Source organism: Penaeus vannamei, chromosome 22, assembly GCF_042767895.1.
Source record: "Penaeus vannamei isolate JL-2024 chromosome 22, ASM4276789v1, whole genome shotgun sequence".
In the NCBI taxonomy this organism is placed as follows: domain Eukaryota; kingdom Metazoa; phylum Arthropoda; class Malacostraca; order Decapoda; family Penaeidae; genus Penaeus; species Penaeus vannamei.
Window position 1 is genome coordinate 33,517,991 of NC_091570.1, and position 17,500 is coordinate 33,535,490.

General features: G+C 36.1%; 2 protein-coding genes across 5 annotated transcripts in view; one reads left to right on the plus strand and one right to left on the minus strand.

The window, feature by feature from the left end:
* The window catches only part of Dip-C (dipeptidase C), a 188,527-nt gene extending 176,529 nt beyond the window's left edge, over positions 1-11,998 (plus strand). Inside the window, exons 5-11 of one of the 2 annotated variants that reach the window (XM_070136866.1) lie at positions 2,069-2,130; positions 2,528-2,572; positions 6,099-6,348; positions 8,364-8,633; positions 9,278-9,472; positions 10,750-10,907; positions 11,326-11,998. In XM_070136866.1, the coding sequence (XP_069992967.1) occupies positions 2,069-2,130; positions 2,528-2,572; positions 6,099-6,348; positions 8,364-8,633; positions 9,278-9,472; positions 10,750-10,907; positions 11,326-11,419 (1,074 nt within the window). In that variant the 3' untranslated portion in view covers positions 11,420-11,998. Of the gene's footprint in view, positions 1-2,068; positions 2,131-2,527; positions 2,573-3,183; positions 5,869-6,098; positions 6,349-8,363; positions 8,634-9,277; positions 9,473-10,749; positions 10,908-11,325 lie in introns of those variants that run through there. The other variant, XR_011399454.1, reaches the window with a different exon arrangement.
* A 2,779-nt stretch (positions 11,999-14,777) lies between these two features.
* The window catches only part of HemK1 (HemK methyltransferase 1), an 8,163-nt gene continuing 5,440 nt past the window's right edge, over positions 14,778-17,500 (minus strand). For all 3 annotated transcript variants that reach the window (XM_027372162.2, XM_027372160.2, XM_027372161.2), the window contains exons 3-7: positions 17,322-17,407; positions 16,670-16,877; positions 16,118-16,335; positions 15,792-15,903; positions 14,778-15,049 (exon numbers count right to left, since the gene is read on the minus strand). In XM_027372162.2, coding sequence (XP_027227963.2) covers positions 14,924-15,049; positions 15,792-15,903; positions 16,118-16,335; positions 16,670-16,877; positions 17,322-17,407 — 750 coding nt within the window. In that variant the 3' untranslated portion in view covers positions 14,778-14,923. The remainder of the gene's footprint in view (positions 15,050-15,791; positions 15,904-16,117; positions 16,336-16,669; positions 16,878-17,321; positions 17,408-17,500) is intronic.

The following is a 17,500-nucleotide window of genomic DNA, read 5'->3' on the forward strand; positions in this document are numbered from 1 at the left end:
AGCTTTAGGGGGTAATCAGCCAGGGGCACGTGGAAGAGGTGGAAGAGATAAAGTGGATCAACGAGGATGAGAAGTGGAGGGAAAAGAATGACAGACGGCTTAGCGTAAAGGGTGTGACTGATGTGCGTTAAGAGGGAAACGCACAACCCATTCATAGAGGGTAATATCCAGACGAACGGTACACGAATAGATCATACTTTACAAATCACGAATATAGGTAAATGCATACAGGATATTAGATACAAGAGCACACGAGATATATGTATCACACACTATATATAGCAGTAAAGACATGCAGTAGAGTAAAGACATGTCACACAGTCCCACTTCGAGCAGATGGCACAGAGGCAAGGACCTGGTCTGATTCTATAGAGAGGGTCAGATTAGTGATGTCTACCAATGTATGGCCCGGCCTTGTATAAAATTTATAGACAAAGTAATGCGTTTATATCTGGAGGTGTCGAGTTGCTAAATAGGCCTAGCGATGTCCATCCGGCGGAACCTTTTGACACGGGTAGGTCTTCCACTTGGGATGAGGTCAGTATCAAGTGCGTGTGACATCTGATATGGCCGAACTCCCCTCGTGGGCCAGGACATCGTTGGACCCTTTAAGAGAGAGTTGATATATAGCATATAGGAATCTATTTGTATATATGAAAATTGTAGATTTTATGAGTATATGTATATATGAAAGTATAGGTTTTATATACTCACAAGGGGAATTAGGCGATAGTATTCTTCTGTCGTGAACAAAAGGAAATTCAGTACTAAGTTATAGTTATATATAGTTATATTATAGTTTGTCATATCATGTTTTGGCCGCGTGTTAACTGCTGTTCTCATGACCTGCCTCGGGGCCGCCGCTTCCACGCCATCCTCCTGGAGCGTGTCAGTGGTTGAGTTCGACGCAGCACTTATTGAGGAGGACCCATGTCGAGCGGGAGTCTCGTCTGGCATTTGCTCCATAAAGTTGTCCAGCCTTCGCTCACGTTCCTGCACTGGGCCTTGAAATAGAATCCTCATGCCTTTCCGGGGTGTCTTTGCCGAAGATTCCGATTCCAGTGGCTTCGAGGTCCTCAGCGTGCCTTTCGATGCAGCGTCCAAGCGCCCTCTCCCTCTCCCTCCCTCCCCCCCTCCTCTCTCTCTCTCTCTCTCTCTCTCTCTCTCTCTCTCTCTCTCTCTCTCTCTCTCTCGCTCTCGCTCTCGCTCTCTCTCTCTCTCTCTCTCTCTCTCTCTCTCTCTCTCTCTCTCTCTCTCTCTCTCTCTCTCTCTCTCTCTCTCTCTCTCTCTCTCTCTCTCTCTCTCTCTCGCCGTGTGGGGCAGGGACCCCCTCGCCGGGATGCTTCTGACTTGGGTTGTCTCCTTCCATCTTGGGACGATGAGTTTGGGACTTTCCGCCGAATAGAATTGTTTAGGTCGTGTTGGATGCAGGTTTTGAAGCCCAATTGCCCTTACCGAAGAGTGAATGCGCAATCACAGAGTGCATAAAACTTATACACTGATATCTCTTGTAAAAGTTTTGAAGGAATTATACTTCTCGATTGGCAGGCCTGTGGTTGCGCAGAAATTTCCCTTCACAGAGAACAACAAAGTTTGATTATCATAACAGTGTGGTGCTGGGAACTGATTCGCGGCCCAACTGTTATTCTGAACATGAGGACGTTAGCCTTCTAATTTACTTCTGGAGTATATGATAATGTAGAGAGTAAAATATTCCTCAGTTAAATGAGATAGCATTATATATATATTATGTATCTGTGTGTAATATAGCTTTATAAATGTATATTATGTATCCGTGTGTAATATATAAATAGATGAATAGACATGCGCGCGCGCGCACACACACACACACACACACACACACACACACACACACACACACACACACACACACACACACACACACACACACACACACACACACACACACACACACACACACACAATAATATATATATGTGTGTGTGTGTGTGCGAGTGTGTATACACATACATGTATATGTACTCTTCAACTTTTAATTAATTTAGGTATTTCTTCACATTCTAACTTGTTTCCCAACTTTCCATAGCGCGGGACCAACACGGACAGTGGAAAGACCACCCGTGAGGCTGCCTTCGAGGGCATCAGTCAGTAAGTACAATTCAGTATTTTCCCCCCTATGACAAAGATCGACAAAGGTCTTTGATAGGGTTACTCCTGTGTTCATTTTTTTCGAACATTTGTCCCATCTCTTTAGTAAAGCATTGGTGAAATAAATATTTTGATATCGAATTGTTTTAATGATACTTATTCTATGCTATTGATTTACTTATTCGTTGACTTATATTTTATCAAGTAGAACATATAATTACTGCAGTTACCCCCCTAACGTCGCCATGATCGTTTTCTTTGTTTATATAAGTGCTCACAGTATATGTTGCAGTAACTAAAACAAAATCTCACGATATATTACTATGTCCACCACTCAGAATTATGACTTTAGATAGAATAATTCAATATATTTATGTAATTTGATGACTTTTCTCAGATTCCAAGTTGACAATTCCATTCTCCACGATGAAATAGCAGAGTGGTAAGTCCAATAATCGTTGGTTATGCATATTGCCAAGAGTATTGTTATTGTTATTGTTATCGCTTTGTTATTCGGTCAGTTTGTTAGAATTGTGCGAGGCCTGACCCAGTCAATATTCATATATACAGACATGCATGAGGCAGAAATAGATACAGATATCTATCTGTCTGATGTATATACATATAACTATCTATATATCCGGTTGATATGCATGTCTCAACGGATAGATTGCATTTACTTCTGTGTATATGTCTGTATTAATGAATATTTATTGGGTCATGACTCGCACAATTATATCCAACCGGCCCAGTGTTATTAATATCATTTTTTTATGGTAATGATGATGACTTAATTATTTATGGTAATGATAATAATAGTAATTACTATTATTATTATTATTATTATTATTATTATTATTATTATTATTATTATTATTGAATATAATAATAATTGTTGTCATTGTTATTATTTGATATAATGATTGTTACTATTATGTTAATATTATTATTTTCATTAATATTTATTTTATTAATATTTATTATCATTATTGTTGTTGTTGTTGTTATTTATACTATTACGATCATCATCAGTCATCAATCATCACTTTGGTAGCATTGTTTGTTGTTATGATTATCCCTATTATTGTTGTTGTTGCTGTTGATGTTATTTAGTCACCCCAATGCGTCCATTTTCTCTTACTGATAAGCGGGCAGAGCCATCTGGTGGCAGAGATTGTAAAGCAAGTTAAGTAATGTCAACATAAAACAGCTGATCGCGCGTGCTAAGGGAGTCGTCGATATTTGTTTACTATTGATTGTTATAAAACTTACACAATGATTTCTGAGGAAATTCAGCTCTATTGTAACGAAGTTATCATGGTGATATTAAATGGTGATGCCTAAAAGGAATTATATTTCATTGGAAAGAAATCAGTAAAGTTAAATTGCATAAGTGATTACGTGACTACCTACGTTCCCAACGCCATTCAAGTATTGGTGTTGGGTCGTAGTTTTATTGCCTCATTGTAGTACTTTGTGAAGGTTACAAATTCAAGAATACCCTCAAGATGTCATCAGTTACTTCAGCGTCAAGGCGACTCCCTTGCGCAACCGGCATCACAAGATTACTGAGAATGAGGAGCCAGCCTAATCTTCTCCAAGGGAGGCACTTCAGTCATTCCCCGAGCAGCCTTTCAGATGATGACAAAACAATAACGAATACAACTATCATGGTGCAAGACGGTCTTAACATCCAGGAGCTGCCATGCATCGTTCAGATCATCAATGGGGAATTCAGTGTGTTTAGCAATGGCAAGACCCAGGCGGGTAGAAAGCTGGAAGGCCTGGGTCTTGAGATTCCTCAAGTTTCAAAGAATCTGTTTAAGAATATAAATTTTGAAGAAGAGCAGGAGATGATTTTGGGATTCATGAGGTGTTTGAAAGTGGCTGACATCTTCAAATTGCTTGAAGTTTGTCCAGAAGAGGAAGTATCCCCAAATGTTGCACTAGCTGTAATTAAGAGGATTTTCGAATTGGAAAACAATTTTGAGTATCGTAATAGAGGACTTAATTTGTATCCAGAAGAATCGCCATTTACTTTTACAAGAGGGGCAGTCATGAAGCACTTAATAGAAATTATCTGTGGTAGTTATGATCCACAGAACATAATAGATGCTCTAAGAGTGATGGGTCGTGATTCTTATCAAGGCAATAAGCAGAAATATTTGGAGAAACTGTGCAATGAATGTATTATTAGAATCACAGAAGGAAGAATGACTGTGGAACAGGTCTGTGAAAGTGCCAAAGCATTTTATAATCTTGGCACAACTGGATCCCAGTACATAGAAAAGGTTTGGGTCGGAATAACAGATAAGGTAGAGGATATTAACGTGAAAGAAGCTTGCAATATTATGAGCATCCTTCCACTAGTAAAGCAGAGCCGTAAGCATCTGTATTACACAGTTGAAAGAAGGATGGGAAGTCTGTGGTACAAACTGAAGTCTGAAGACATTATTAGGATTCTCCATGTTTTGATCCAGCTCAAACTAACTGGTAGTCGGATGCTGCCAATGATATCAAGATGGACCAATTTGAATATCCATGTTCTTACAGAAAGTAATATACGGTGGATTGTGTACTCCCTTATGAGTCTAAATTTCACGGATGCAAATATTCAGAAGTCCCTTACCAGATTTATGAAGGTTAAGAAGTCTAACATAAATGATCCAAGTTTGATTGCTGTAATAATGGATTACTGTGTAAAAATGCGAATTAGGAGCCCAGAGGTTTTGGATACTGGAGTTGAATATTTTATGCAGAATGCATCTAAACTCACAGTGCCTCAAGTAAACAGCCTGTGTCGACCTTATGGTCTGTTGAATTATGAGCCTCCAAATGCTTCAGCTTTCTTTCTAGCCGTTGAAATCCTTTTAGAGGAGAAATTTGTCCAATTTCCTCCAAATATTATGATTGATTTATTGCTATCATGCGTTTATTTAAAGCGCTATCCAATCAATTTTGTGAAAAAAGTGTTTAATCCCTACTTCTTTGATAGAATTCACACATTGGAACCAGCAGAAATGAGATTAACAAGAACAAAACTAAAGGTTCTTGATCGGGCTCTTTGTCTGGAAGCTTCAAACTATAGTGGACCAATGCTTCCTAGGGATCATTCAGCCAAAAGTTTTTGGCGCGATGCTAGAATTATGCGCTGTGTAAATATGATCCAAGCACCTCTCATTGAAATTGTAGGAACCAGTGAGCGTATAACTCCTTCTGCCATTTTGCCAAACTTCCCTGGTACAGAGATGTATGTGGTTGATTGTGTCATTGACATGGAAGGAAAACTGTCACTTAAGTCTTTCAAGTGGAGTAGTAATAAGTATGCACTACTAATTCATCCACCAGAGCATTACATTTTAAATGAAGATCACCTTGTAGGACCACAGGCAATGCGTAAGCGGCATTTGGCAATGTGTGGCTTTAAAGTGGTTAGCCTAAGCTATGAGAAGATGAATAGACTTCGTATGTACCCAGAGCTTTTGAAAAATTACATTGAGGAGAAGATGAAAGAAGCAACATCTGTGTAACGTACTTGTTCAGTGGCAGAAAACTGTTTGTGTGTTTATAGTGTGATGAAGTTCTTGTCAAATAGAGTTATGAATACAAAAGTAATGCATAAGATAGAAAAGATGGGGATTCTTTTATAAGCAAATTTAGCCAGTCTAGTCAATTACTGTGATATAATTATAGAAGGAATTGTGATTGAAATAGACTTCTGATCACCAACAATAAAAAGTAAGTTTCTGGAATTTCTATCATCATTTTGTTTCGCTTATAATAATTACCATAGTAACAAAGTGTACTCCTTGGTCACTAAGTACTTGCTAAGTTATTAGTATAAAAACAGAACAAAAAAAAATACAGGGGATGGGGCCAGTAGGTTCATGTAAACCTTCGGGTATGTGAAAGTTTTCTTGCAGATTATATCATATAAGAATGACAATGGAATCTTTAATGTTTTTCAGCCGAGTCACTAAAACTGAGGCTGAACTTGAGGTGCTGAGGTTTGCATCTAGAGTGTCTGCTGCTGCCCATAAAGCTGTGATGCGTAAGATCCGTCCTGGAATGAAAGAATACCAACTTGAAGCCATCTTCCAACACCATTCTTACTACCATGGAGGTTGTCGTCACCAGGCCTACACAAACATCTGTGGTTCTGGGTGCAATGCTGCCGTGCTTCACTATGGACATGCTGGTGCTCCAAATGCTAGGACTGTAAGTAACTGAAATTTTGTTCTCTTTCTCCTTCCATTTCCTGTCTTTTAACTTCCCAACTTTTTGTGCCCTCGCTCTTCTCATCTCTCTCTCACTCACTCACATTTTTTGGCTGAGTACTTATTATTTCTAATAACTTCTAATAATAATTTCTGTATATATTTTTTCATAATCATCATCATCTTGAGGAACCCCTATATTCCCATTCGGCACAATTACTTAATGCATAATATGTAGGTTAAACTTTTGTGCCACATTTCTGGAAGGTCTGTCAAGAATTGACCTGCACTTTGTGATCAGATGTTATCCATTATGAGTAGGTTAAGGGTTTAAAGTATTTTCAAAGATACCTAGTACCAATGATTTTTTTTTTTTTTTAATGAAATCAGATGAGGATAGGGACTCTTTAATATGGTGCACACTAATGATTGTCCACCCTAGTGCCTGGGTCACTGTCCAGTTTGTTGTTAGTGTCATTAATATTATCTAAGAGTGAAACGTATCCATGTTGACAAATGTAGAAAAGGTATGAATGAGACTGGATATCTTCACAATACAAGAGATGTATTTGACCGGTTTCGATTACGTCTTCATCAGAAATACATACATAAGAGAAAATATAAAGCATATATATACTACATAGGTGCTGGTAGATCACCTGACGACTGTGACCTAGCACTCGTTATGCGAGGTCACAGTCATCAGGTGATCTACCAGCTCCTATGTAGTATATATATGCTATGTATTTTCTCTTATGTATGTATTTCTGATGAAGACGTAATTGAAACCGGTCAAATACATCTCTTGTATTGTGAAGATATCCAGTCTCATTCATACCTTTTCTACAATTATCTAAGAGACTGAGACATAGACCTATGGTGTGATATCACATCAGTCATAATTTTTCGTTTGGTCTGAGTCACAGGTATTAAAACCGAGTTCTTGCTATTTATAACACACAGTTTCCACAAATTATAACAAGGTTGTAACCCCTATCCTCTTATTTTCAAGTTAATGATATTTCACCATTTGAGCTCTGTGCTTGTCTTGAATAGACTTAACTTTCTATTTTGATATGTACATCTATATAGGCCTAGACACATGTTTAAGTATCTTCATTTTTGCATCTGCAGATATAAGTACACTTGTAGACATGTGCTACTCAAATACACGCAAAATATACAAACAGTCACTATTTTTCTTCCTTTTTCTTCCTTTTTCTTTTATGTAATAATACTGATTACTGATTTTTAAGGTAGGTTTCAGAATTGGATGCATTGTTTGTCTTTAAGAACTTGACTTTTAATTGAAAATACTCAGAATTTCTATTGTAGACTGATATGCTTATGACAGATACAGTATTCATTTCCAGTACAGACCTACAGTTCTCTAGAGAGTAACCCAACTCCTCAAACATGTTTGCCCTTTATGCTTACATTATTAGAACCCGTTAAACACCTTTTTGTTTTGTATGCCTCTACCAGCCAATCAGAGCACAATATTTTTCTGACATATTTTATATACGTCTCAAACAGGGTTTAATTTTGAATCGCGTCATATTTTTCTTGATACAAAATTGAAAAGAGCAGTAACTATAGGACAATACATTGGTCAAGTAATCCCATTAAAATTTTGTTTTGATTCAGCTAGAATTATAAAATGCTACCCTAATTGAGATTGACTGACGATGGGTGGCACTTTATCATGTGATGACTTTACTTATTAGTTACCACAATTAGATCTTGCATGCACTACTACCATGAGCCATGCACTTAACCAAGTTCAAAGCTGTGCATACTAATGAACTCCACTCCTTGACCAATTTAACCATAAATTTTGCCCATCTCTAATAAGCCAAAGGAGATATTGACAGTATTCATTTGCAGATATCAGAATTATTCTATTAGTTTATTGAAAATAAGATTTTTCTTCCTTCCTTCCTTCCTTCTTTCCTTCATGAAGAACAGTCTGTATTTATCAGCGTTAAGAAATCTAAGTTCAAATTCCTTTTTTAGGTAGGCGATGGAGACATCTGCCTGTTTGACATGGGTGCTGAATATTACTGCTATACCAGTGATATTACTTGCTCTTTCCCTGCAAATGGAAAATTCACAGAAGATCAGAAGGCTATCTATAATGCAGTTCTTAGTGCCTCACGTGCTGTCATGGCTGCTGTGCGTCCAGGAGTGTCTTGGGTAGAGATGCATCGTGTGTCATACCGAGCAATGCTAGAGAAGCTGAAGGAAGCAAACATCGTGCAAGGAGATATTGATGAAATGATGAAGGTCAGTCAGTGTTGTATGTTTAGTATGTAGACACAGATTTAGCTTTAATAATTAACCCTTTTTTACTATATGAACAAACTATTACCATCCAGCATCATCTTGATCCATCTCATTTCACCGTTTTAAGGATTTTTTTTTTTTTTTTTTTCTAATGCAACTATTTACTCTGTAGAATTTATTCTAATATGGGTGATCATAAAAAAAATAATGATAACTATCAGAAGAGGAAAAATAAATTTGTCACAATTGAAAGGGAAGATGTACCCATCACTGGATTCAGACAGAATTCAGGGAACACAAGAAGATGTAAGGATACTGTGTCACTAGAAGATATTAGTTTTCCATGGCAAAAAGAATGACTGTGCTATATCATAAGTGTACTTTGCTGTCATGACGTCAGTTTCATCTCCATGTTTGTTGACTAAGCGCAGAGCTATTGCAAGAGGGGATTAAGACTTCCTTTTTAGAGTATTTGTAAGCACCCTTTGCTGCAATGCCTGTAAAGATATACAGTCATAGAAATAGTATGGTATACATTTGTTGTACACTAGTACAACAAAGAGTAATTTTCATTAGGATAAAGTATTTTTAAACACTGTTTCTTGTATTACTCTGTAGATTAATTATTTATCATTGTTTTACAGGTCACTTTGGGTGCAGTGTTCCAGCCACATGGTCTAGGACATTTATTGGGTCTTGATGTCCATGATGTTGGTGGTTACCTTGAGGGTAACCCAAGTCGTCCTCAAGAAGCGGGCTTCCGCTCATTGCGAACAGCCAGGATTCTAGAGGAAAACATGGTTCTGACCATTGAACCTGGGTGCTACTTCATTGACCATGTGAGTTGACTATAATTGCAAAAAGTATAATTGGTGGTAATAAGTGATTGCAAATTCACCTCATTGGTGCTGGTTGCGTGCAACATCTCATCTGTTTATACCATTCCTTGAATATTTTGGGAAGGGAAGTTTTTGTCAGTGATTTCATTCAGTCCTCTAACACAAACTTTCTTTATCAAACTTAATGCTTAATCAAATGTCAAACAATGACATACACAACATGACAAAAATAATCAATCATGACACTATAGCAATCAGGCAGCAATTATTTCCATACTTCACAGTCCAAGGAAGAAGCATGAGAGGATGAAACAGAGTTGAAAGTCAGATAATAATTGTAATAATGATAATAACAAAATAGGAAAATGGTAACCAAAGTTAGGTGCGGTCACATCCAGTCACTATAGCTGGTGCTGCTCATATGAGCATATTTGATTAGGCATCATTTCACAGGTTCAGGTATGATTGACAAACAGCATGGATGAGAAAATGTCATACTTCATTGTTATGCCATCAAACGTACCCATAGACGGTCAGACTTATTGTCTTAGCCAGTGTGTGACAAATATCAGGTTATTCTATTTGATTTCATATGGGCTGCTTGATTATAATGAAATGTACAAAAACAAGAAATTGTGAATATGAAAAAAATCTTTTTATTACTAATAGTAGTAAAAGCAGTAGAAATGACGTCCAAAAATGCCTTTAGTAACTACATCTAAAGTAGAACAAATGTAGGCATCCTTCTACTCTCTTTCTCACAAGAACTTCAGGCTTGTGAGGCAGCTTTTATGCTTCATTGCATTTTTTTCACTTTTATCTCATAATTGAGTCAGTACCCCAAACATAGTGCTCCTAATTATACATCGCATTTGAGTGCTTGCTTTTAGTAAGCATCATAGCCGAATGTGGGGTAACACCAATATATGATTCAGTCCACTAGGATATGTGAAAAAAAATGATCACTGAAACCACAGCAGGACTGTCTTTTAGTGTCTAGCTAATGCTCAGACTTTTGATATGCAGAGGATGGGGGTTTGGGTCAGTTATTCTGCTTAGCACAGCCAGAGCAACTCAGTTCCATGTAGATGAAGATGTGCTATGATATATTTATCATGATGTGTATTGTGCTATTTTGCTTTCTATGCCCCTTTATTATGTCATTCATTGGCAACCCTTTAAGCATGGAGTTGACAGTGTTTTAGTTGTTAAAAAAAAAAAAAAAAAAAAAAAAAAGCTTGTGATTAATTATGTCATGTCCTTTTGTTTCATCATAGCTGCTGGACCAGGCTCTTGCTAACCCAGAGCAAGCTCGTTTCTTGGTTCCTGAGGCCATTGCCCGCTTCCGTGGATTTGGCGGAGTGAGAATTGAGGATGACATTGTTGTCACAGCCAATGGCATGGAAGACCTGACTGGAGGAAGCATTCCAAGAACGTAAGTTTCGATGGTTTGTAAGCCGCTGCTTCATCAGTTTCTTTATTAATTTGACAAATAGCTTGTCAGGTATTTGATATTCTAGTAAGTCAGATATGCTTTAGGAATACCATTGTTGCAGCTGGCATTTATTAAACCTGTTTATATTATTGTTGAATTCCCCCTCTCTCTCTCCCTCTCATCTTCCTCTCCCACTCCCTCCACCTCCTATCACTGTCCACCTCCATCTTCAACTCTGCTTTCTTCTGCATCTCATATTCTTTTGCCATCTATGATGATACATGCACAGTTTCCAATACTTTTGAACAACAGTGTCATTGTATGTATGTTGTTGAAATGCTAAGATTTTAACATTATTTTCTATTATTATGAAAACCTTTATGAAAAAAATTCTAATATTCACACTTTTCCTTTTCAGTGTGGAAGCTATTGAGCAGCACATGGCTGAAGGTCAAAGGGAGGAAGAAATGTTTATCCCTCAGCTCCATGCCCAGGAAAAGTTGGGTCACTAAAATCAAGTTCTTGCCATACTTTAAAAGGGAATAGTAGCTAATCTTTCACCAATGTAACTGCATAATATTACCCAGATTGTTACAGTACAAATTAAAGTTTACAACAGTTTTTTCAAAGCATTAGCACAAAATTTGACATTGCATTGTGTAGGACCATATTTTCATGAAGATATATACTTTTGTACCAGATGAAGTGGTTACTGCCATATTAGTTGTAATACATAGGTGAGAAATAGCTTAAACGTGATTTCACATTTTATCTTGATTTGATTTTTCCTGATTTTATGTCCAGTTATTAGCCACAAACTAACTTGTTAATGTCACAAATATGTGTTGGATATATACTCATGCATATAGGATACTTTTTAACATGGAATTTGTTCATGTATCGGGTAAAAAAAATAGTGTTGCTCTGCAAGTGATTGCAAATAATTGACCCAATATAACTATATTTGGGGTGTCATAATATGAAAAGTTACTGCAGAGAAATGAGTTTACATCATTTTTGTTACATGTTCACTTTTATGTATCTGGGAAAAGAATATATATATATGTTGGAAATAAAGTTTTGGTGACTCAGTTTTTATTTTACTTTCCCTTTGCCAACATGTATCAGTTGGTTGAAGAAGCTTAGAAATATGCAGCTAAGCAATAACTTTGAGGCTGCTCCTTGTTGAAAATGTAAACAGTTATGGTAAATAGTCTTAATACATCTTAAAGTGGAACTGTAAACAGTTGTTAAACATACATTTTCTTATAATTGCTACTACCTTGCATTCCCTATGCATGCAAAATGTTAATGTGCATTTTTTACAAACAAAAGGATTTTCTTTGTGGTTTTTCTGCATTCAGTCACTACCTTGCTTGAGGAGAGAGAAAGTATCATATTACACAACAGCATTTCCATATATTAGAGACTCAGACACACACAGACAATGACACAGACAGACAGAGCATTTCTAAAAACAAACAAAAAAGCATTTTTAAACCATTACACATCCATTATCTCTTGACAGCAATCTATTTTTTTCCAGATCCTCCCATCTTGGGATAAACATTGTACTTCTCTATGTTGATTGATATGTGATAACTTGATTCTGACGCTTAAGCTGTGCACTTAATGAACATGGGGCAGTTTTCATGGAAGGTCATAGATTATGACAGAAGAAAAAAGTCGTAAACTCATGATAATGTATTTAACAATCAATTTCATCCATAATTTGGTTGAAGTTCATAACAGGTCTGAAGGTGTACCACACTCAGGACTGCATTATGCTTTTGAGCAGCAGATAATAATACAATTTTACATTTGCTAAAGATAGCTCTTCATCAGTAATGATTAGGAAAGCTTGGTTTATTGTCAGCTGTTAATTGCCCGGTTCCCTTCATGGTTACTGCAATTTTCTCTTTAAGTAAAAATAAATGACAGATGAACATTCACTGTTGAAATAACATCTATGGGTGCCACATGTACCAACAAATGTGTAATATAGCGAATACATTGTTGAGATTCATTACAGTACTTATTTTATTTCATTATTACAGTGGAGTATCATCATAGTGTCTACTAAAGTATATTTAAATTAGTTCTTGTTTAGTGTTGAATTTGAAATGTGGCTATAGACATTCTTTGGACAGAGACAAATTCAACAACAACTGGAGAGCCAAATCCAAATTGTCAAAGAAATCTTCATGAATAACACCCCAGACCAGCCCTGTGGTTTGCAATAAGTGACAGAAAAATCTAGAGAACAGATGTTTGTGTTCTAAGATTTTAAAGTGCAGGAATTTTTATATATGCTGTGTGGTAGTCATTTTAGAATGCAACAATTAGCAGGTTTAAAAGAAAAATACAAAGCAAACTTTTTGCTTGACCCACAGTCAATAACTACGACAAGTGGAAGTATGAATTAAGGATATCACATTAAACTTGTCTTTCTCTCTTAAAATCACTTGAATGTTTAATAATTGAGAACATATTTAGCTCCCTTCAAGAAATGCCAGGGCACCAAACTTATATTCTACCAACTTTTTTATGGAACATATATTCTTTCTAAGCTTAGAACTTGAAATTTCTAAGCTAGACCAGACAAAACACACGTAACCACTCTCACTTGTCAGGTCCTGCAAGCTGTTGCACAGAAGTTCTGAATTGTTGTAACAACTATACAAACATTGTAATATAATTTTCACAGGAGCTTCCATGCTTCTCTACAGAGTATATTGGTAGAAAGTTTCTCTTCAAATTAGATACTTGCCTTAAAGATTTTAACCTTGCAAAAATAAAGTTTGTAGTAATTCTGGTATCTTAAGTAGATCCTGGTGAAAACCACTAGTTTGGTCACATCCTTGGTTTAGAATACAATAGATGAAGTAGCAAGACAAGTGAGAGCCGTGTTCAGATGATGAAAGGCTGACTTTGTGCCAGTCATGAATGGCCTCAGGGAGCCATGGGCAGAGTATTCTTTTGGTTATCTCATGGGACCCTGAGGGGTGGCCCTTTTCTCTCTCCCCCTCCCCAAAAATATATATTTTTTATAAAAAAAATCAAAAGGCCTCCATCTGAAAATGTCTTTAATGCAGGCTGTACATAAGGGAAAGTACAGGTCGCCAGCTCCAACCACAGTGGTGGCTGTGACCAACCAATGATAAAACGGAAATTAAAGCATGCTTAAAAATATTAAATAACAGCATTATCCTGTTTTAAGGTAGTATGGACACTGACAGCACTGCCTCGACCGATAGCTAACCCCAGACTTTGCCTTAACCACAAAGTTTCTTTGGGCTCGTTGGATTCGGCCGTGTGGCCGATGTCCTCCACTAACCTTTACTAACATGTGAGTGGAGGGCCCAAAAACACCTGTAGTTTCGAAGGCAAAAGGTTCAAAGATGTAAGGGACTGGTATTTATGCCTTTTTGTATTTTCTACCTGCTGTGCTGATAACCCTGCATGTAAAGCACATGAGATAATGTTTGTTTGTGCGAAAGTGTATGTGCAGGTAGCGTTCCAGAGCAAGGATTTGCCTTACTTGAATGGAAAGACTGTCATACTGTCCGGCCTTTTGCCATCGCCCCTGTAAAATTGAGCAGGTTCCAGGATGGACCGTATTCCTGGGCTCTGCAATGCTCCCTTGATATTGTCATTGACAGTATCACACCTGCAACTAAGTTTATTTCATTTGGTAACTATTATTCTCCAGTTAATCTATGGATAGTGTTCTAGTACATCCTGAAATTTAATATCACAGTTTGTTGTTTATATTTTACCATTTTTATAAAACTTCTTTAACTGTACATTTCTAATCCCATAATGTATCATTTAGAAATCTGTTTACTAAATGAAGGGAAATGAAACATGTTTAGTAATGAATGGTTTCATGTGACTTTAATGTTCTTACAGTATGATATTTTTCCTTTAAGAAATCTTAAATAAAACTTTTATGACTGTATCTGTATATTCATTCATTTTATATCATAAATGCTTCATAACAATTGAGCTTCACATCAAATCTTAGTAAACTCAATAAATCTATCCTTCCCATTAAAATCTTGAATGACACTACTGATCTCCAACTTTGACTTTTGTGTCTTCAACCATGCCGGTATCAGATAACGATGACATGGATCAACCTGAAATTTATTAAAAAGGTGTTATTTTGTCTTCATATTCCTACAGTTAAAGAACTGAAACAAGGAGGATTACTAAATCCTATACTTTTATGAACTTCTGTAAATTTGTTTAAAATTGTAAAAAGTATGTTCTCACTCTGCCACAACTAGCAATACTCTAGCTCTGACACCAGGATTTTATTTTGTAATTGCATCATGTTCAAATACATACCCGTCTACCACTGTCCTTGCAATTCATAATGTGATCAGCAAAATCAAGTGAAAGAAAAAAGCAGCAGAGTCTACTTGAAAAAAATAAAATAAAATAAAGTAATGGACAATAAGTTTGATATCATGTATTACTTGTATGATAGTCATTCTATTCAAAGAAAAAATAACTATATGTATGTATGTATGTATGTATGTTGGTGCTTGCACATGCCTGAGTTACAGCATAGATAAGGATGTCCATGCAGATAAGTTTTTATACGTGAGCAGAAGACTCATAGCATAGTATTGTAAAGAGTAAGGTTTACTACGAAACAAATGACAAACATAAAAACAATTAGTTCTGTTCCTACTGTATATGAGATTTTTGTTGACAAAATGTATATAAAGACTGACGTTCATATAACCCTTGCTGGAAAAAAAGAAAGAAAAAAATTGGGACAAATTCAACATTAACAATTTCCCCCCTAAAAAAGTAAAAAGCATGACATGGTACACAGAGAGTTAAAAACAGAACAGAACCTTACAACATTACCTCCATGAGTATGGAACGACCAGATGGAAGGAGATGCTGACAGTGAAGCAAGATTGGTTTGATTGTGTTCAGGCCATCTTTTCCTCCATCCAAAGCTCTCATATCTTCAAATCTAGACAAAACAACATCCATGAGAATCTAATGAATTTTATGTAAATCACATCTACACACAACTTTTAACTCAGTAGCAACGAGGAATTATTCTTTATAAAACTAATTTAAGTCATAATATCAAAACCATTTACCATATTTCTGATGTTTATACATTAGATGAGTATGTGAAAAAATTTACCTCCATCTTATAAAAGATTAGTTGAAAAACTTACATCATAATTTCTGGCCCAACCTCCATCAAATCCTTCCGAAGAACATAAGGAGGGTTAGAGACAATCAAATCAAATTTTTGGTAAGGTAGAGCTGGGAATTTTTCTAGAGTTACTTTGCCTTCCAAAACTACCAATCTACCATCTAATTTTAGATGTTTAGCGTTCTCCTTTGTGAGTGAAACGGCATGCTTACTCTGGTCCACTGCCACACACTGAAGCTGAAATATTTAGTAATATATTAAATAATGCTATTATTGAGTAAATATTAAATATTTGAATAATTCAAATTTCATGAAAAAATAAATAGACATAATTCACTTTCTCATTCTGGGGGTTAATAAAATAAAAAGATAAATGATATTTATCAAACGCATCATAACTTTTTACTCAAATGATCCAATGATGACTTTATGCACTAAATATTTTGTGCTAGTTAAACTGTAGAAATATAAATGATTTACATTGTTCTGATTAAATATATTACTTCATGCCCTAAGAAATTGTACTTTCTGTACAATGAAATACATTACACATCAAAACAATCTCACTTACTTCATTCATACACTTAAGAAGAGAAAGACTGATTGCACCTGAACCACAGCCAATTTCTAAAACTTTTGGAGCTGATATACTCTGCAGGTGCTCTAGTGCTTTCTCAACTAGACTTTCAGTTTCTGGTCTGGGGATGAACACTGGAGGTCTCATCTTCAAGGTTATATTATGGAAATCCCATTCACCGATAATATACTGAACTGGCATTCTGTAAAGAAAATCTGAATTTAGGCTAAGATTAGACAATGTAACAAATGAATTTTCCAATCATACAGCCAAAATAGTGCCAGGCTTCTTTACAAGTCTGTATAACTGCATCTTTTATTTTCATTAATGAATCCCTCTATCAAAAGTGGATAATATGCCCCTTTAATGTTGCATTTACAAAAAACAATGTTCTTTATTTTATAATATGAATTAAAAAATCAACACATAGTTTAATCTATCTGAAGAGGACTGCAGCTTGAATTGTACTTAATTCATAAACTCCAGAGCACTTAAAAGTGCACTTAGGGTAAAAAATGTCTAATGTATCCTTTGTCAAAAATGATTCAATCAACTTAGCTTGGGAATTTCAAAATAAAATATTGTACAAAGAATATTAATGAGGAAAGAAGTTGAACAAACTCAGTTAAAGAGTTTAATGACACACCTTACAAGTCTGCATGTCATCAAACGATCTAATTCACTGTATAATTCCTCAGATACTGATGCTCTTAAATTTTCAAGTAGCTTTCTCTGCAAGAAAAACAAAATTAGTTCGCTGACTTAAAGAAGGCACTGTTTAACTGTAATGTGCACAGAAAACAGTCAAAAAAATTACACGCACAT